The sequence below is a fragment of the Gavia stellata genome, chromosome 9 (genome assembly GCF_030936135.1).
Source record: "Gavia stellata isolate bGavSte3 chromosome 9, bGavSte3.hap2, whole genome shotgun sequence".
In the NCBI taxonomy this organism is placed as follows: domain Eukaryota; kingdom Metazoa; phylum Chordata; class Aves; order Gaviiformes; family Gaviidae; genus Gavia; species Gavia stellata.
The window spans coordinates 31,713,639-31,717,561 of NC_082602.1; the positions used below are offsets into that span (position 1 = coordinate 31,713,639).

At 57.3% G+C, this 3,923-nt stretch overlaps 1 protein-coding gene across 1 annotated transcript; it reads left to right on the plus strand.

The window, feature by feature from the left end:
* The first annotated feature begins 557 nt into the window (after window positions 1–557).
* ADRB1 (adrenoceptor beta 1) lies at window positions 558–2,697 on the plus strand. Its single transcript, XM_059821275.1, has one exon. The coding sequence runs from the start codon at window positions 558–560 to the stop codon at window positions 1,842–1,844; it is 1,287 nt and encodes a 428-aa protein (XP_059677258.1). The 3' UTR covers window positions 1,845–2,697.
* The last annotated feature ends 1,226 nt before the right edge of the window (window positions 2,698–3,923 follow it).

Here is a 3,923-nt window from a genome sequence, read left to right on the forward strand (position 1 = left end):
CTGCCGACTGACTCCCTGTTGCTCCCACCAAGCACCGGCGACAATGGCACGGGGGTCCGGGCTGGGGGACCCACCCGCAGTGCCGTGGTGCACGCTGCGGGCAGGAGCCCACCCTGCCCACATCCCCTGCCTGCCCCACAGCTGCTGCGCACAGACACCTCCCACCCGGGACCACCCACCCTGCGGCCGGTGGGCCCGGGGGGGGTCTGTGCGCAGCAGCTGCGGGGCAGGGTGCAGGCAGGGCGCCGCCAGAGCGGAGACAGGGGTCCGGGCAGGGGTCCGGGCAGGGGTCCGGGCAGGGGCACAGGCGCGGCAGGGGCAGGAGCACCGGCTGGGCGCAGGCAGCGCAGGCAGCGCGCGAGCGGGGCGGGGCGGGGCGGCCCCGCCCCCGCGATGCCGATTGGCGGCGGGCGGTGACGCGGGGCGGGGCGGGCCGGCGGCGCGGCGCGGGGCCATGCGGCAGCCCGGGGCGGCGGCAGCGGCGGCGGCAGCGGCGGCAGCGGCGGCGGCGCCGCCTTCCTGCCCGCGGCGCGGCGGCCGGAGCGCCCCGCGCAGCCATGGGCGATGGGTGGCTGCCGCCCGACTGCGGCTCCCAAAACCGCTCCGTCGCCGGCGGCGGGGTGACGGGGGCGCCGCCCGGGAGCAGGCAGCTGCCCGCCGAGCTGCTGTCGCAGCAGTGGGCGGTGGGCATGAGCCTGCTGATGGCCCTGGTGGTGCTGCTCATCGTGGCCGGTAACGTGCTGGTGATCGCGGCCATCGGGTGCACACAGCGGCTGCAGACCCTCACCAACCTCTTCATCACCTCGCTGGCCTGCGCCGACCTGGTGATGGGGCTGCTGGTGGTGCCCTTCGGGGCCACGCTGGTGGTGCGGGGCACCTGGCTCTGGGGATCCTTCCTCTGTGAGTGCTGGACCTCCCTGGACGTGCTCTGCGTGACGGCCAGCATCGAGACCTTGTGCGTCATCGCCATCGACCGCTACCTGGCCATCACCTCGCCTTTCCGCTACCAGAGCCTCATGACCAAGGGTCGGGCCAAGGGCATCATCTGCACCGTGTGGGCCATCTCCGCCCTGGTCTCCTTCTTGCCCATCATGATGCATTGGTGGCGGGACGAGGACCCCCAGGCGCTGGAGTGCTACCAGGACCCGGGCTGCTGCGACTTCGTCACCAACAGGGCTTACGCCATCGCCTCATCCATCATTTCTTTCTACATCCCTCTCCTCATCATGATCTTTGTGTATCTCCGGGTGTACAGAGAGGCTAAGGAGCAGATCAGGAAGATCGATAGGTGCGAGGGCCGGTTCTACGGCAGCCGCGAACAGCCACAGCCGCCCCCACCCCCTCACCCTCACCACCAGCCCATCCTCGGCAACGGCCGAGCCAGCAAGCGCAAGAGCTCCCGCATCATGGCCATGAAGGAGCAGAAAGCCCTCAAGACTTTGGGCATCATCATGGGGGTGTTCACGCTCTGCTGGCTCCCTTTCTTCCTGGTGAACATCGTCAACGTCTTCAACAGGGACCTGGTGCCGGACTGGCTCTTCGTTTTCTTCAACTGGCTGGGCTACGCCAACTCCGCTTTCAACCCCATCATCTACTGCCGCAGCCCCGACTTCCGTAAGGCCTTCAAGAGGCTGCTCTGCTGCCCCCGGAAAGCTGACCGGCGGCTGCATGCCAGCGGCGGGGAGCTGGCCCGACTGCCCGGGGGCTTCATCAGCACCGTGGGCTCCCCCGAGCGCAGCCTGGGAGGGACCTGGTCCGACTGCAACGGGGGCACGCGGGGCGGCAGTGAGTCCAGCCTGGAGGAGAGAAATAGCAAAACGTCCGATTCGGAGTCCAAGGTATAGGGGAGGGCGGGGGGCTGTGTCGGTCCCGGGGCAGTGGGAAAGGCAGGCAGGGAGACGACAGGAGCAGAGAAATCCCCGGCAGCTGCCCGGTCGTGAAGCTAATGCCAGGCAAACCTGATCCCTGTCTTAGCGGGGAGAGAGTGGGTGTTTACTTAGGAATAAAAGCAGGTGAACTCGTATGCGACATACCTCATCCGAAACTACAGCAGACAGGAAAGCCACTGACCGGAGAACAAAGAAAAGAAACAGCCCGTCTCAAAGATAGCCAGCTTGTATTTAGGAGAAGCGCTTTCGGAGGGGGCTGCGGCAGCAGTGCCCTTCGCTCGGGTGAGTTGTCCCAGGACCGTGCTGGTGGTTGAACCTGAGCGTGGCGGTGCTGGCGTTTGGCCGCCGAGTTGGGCTGCAGCCGCGGTCCCAGACGTCCCCAGCCTCGCCCGGGGCTGTCAGACACCCCAGGTTTCATTCCCTCACCCACAGCACCGGGCGGTTTTTGGGGAGGCACAGCGTCCGTGCTGCAGGTGCTCCGTGCGGAGAGTACGGACCCGCGGGCAAGATGAGTTTTAAGCTCGGTGTAGCTGTGCTCGCTTCTTCCGCAGAGTAGCGATGGAGAAAAAAGTGAGTAATGAGGAGGACAGGTATATTTTGAAAGGGAAAAAAACCCCGACCCACACTCTTGTGCTTTTTCCCTCTGCATCAGCAAGCAGTGAGTTACTGTGCTTATCTCCTTCGGCCAGACAATAGCAGTCAGGCTGAGAAACTTCTACCTCAAACTGTGCATATTGTACAGGGGAATAAACTGACCGTGTTTATATTAAACAGCGTATTTACATACCACTAACAGTATTTTATGAAAAGGGATTGGGGGGGGGGGGGAGCAATGAGCCTTCTGCAGCTTGTTCATTGTAATTACAGATGAACAGAGAGGGAAAAAAGTCCTGGCAACAACAAAAATTAACTGCACATTTTTTTAAAATGGCGACAAAGCTGGTTTTTGCACAGTGTTAAGAGTTGTAAAGTTATTTGAAGATGTTACTTGCACACACGTACACACACACAAATTAAAAATGAAACGGAGGTTTGAATAACACGGACCCTGAACCTGATTTCTGGTTTTGTCTGATCTGTTATAGGTTTATTGAGAGAGTGACTTTTTTTATATTATTTTATGAAGGTACTGTAAATATATCCATATTATAAATTAAAATATCTTAAGAGACTTTATTATTTTTATTTTTATTTCCAAGTGCCCACGTGAATCTGCTGTTATTTTAGCACTTGTGTGTCATTTCCATTTTCCTCTCTGTGTGTGTTTTATAACATATTTATACTCTGGTGCAATTTACTACTGTGTAAGTAATTGGTCTATGTGCAATAAATACCATTGCAGCACAAGTAAGTGTGTCTCTCTAGGTTTTGAAACAATACCTACCTATAATGGGAAGAACAGCATTTGTTTTTCTCCAAAGATGGCTCAGATTACCAATACAACTCTATCTAATGGCTTTTCCTGACACAGTATTGTAAAAAATGTGTTTGAAACCCAATAAGGTTGTGTTCCTGTTGCACTGAGGTCTGCTGACTTCCCTTGAAATTAATGGCTAAAGACAAGGTGTTTCCAGTCTGATAATGAATACACTCGTTTTCTGTAACTATTTCTTTCTGGAATATATATTTTTTTTTTTTTTTTTTTTGTTAGGAGTACGCATCTGGGCGTCAGGAGGCCAGAATATTTAAGATTACAGGGGATGCTTAATTTGAAAGCTAAAAATGGTCTTGAGTGTCTCGAGTAGAAAGAAATCTCCTTATGCGGTACATGCCACCCCACAAGTAAGTCCACCTTGTGCTGATGGTGGGCCTGATCCTGTCCAAGCGAGGTGTGTGGTGTGTGCTCGGCGGGACCAGGTCCAGGTGCTGAGCGTGGAGGTCAGGAGAGACCCCTGCCCGAAAAACAGCCGGAGGAGGCTCGTGCCCTTTAAGGGGAGGTGGCAGCCGGGGAGCCGGTCAAAGGCATCCAGTCTTTGGTTCCCTCTAACTGTAAAAAAGGAGTTAACCTCTGAGGGAATGGCCGGGACATTACTG

Coding starts and splice junctions, on each gene's coding strand:
- ADRB1 (XM_059821275.1), top strand. CDS start 558: ATGGGCGATGGGTGGCTGCCGCCCGACTGCGGCTCCCAAAACCGCTCC.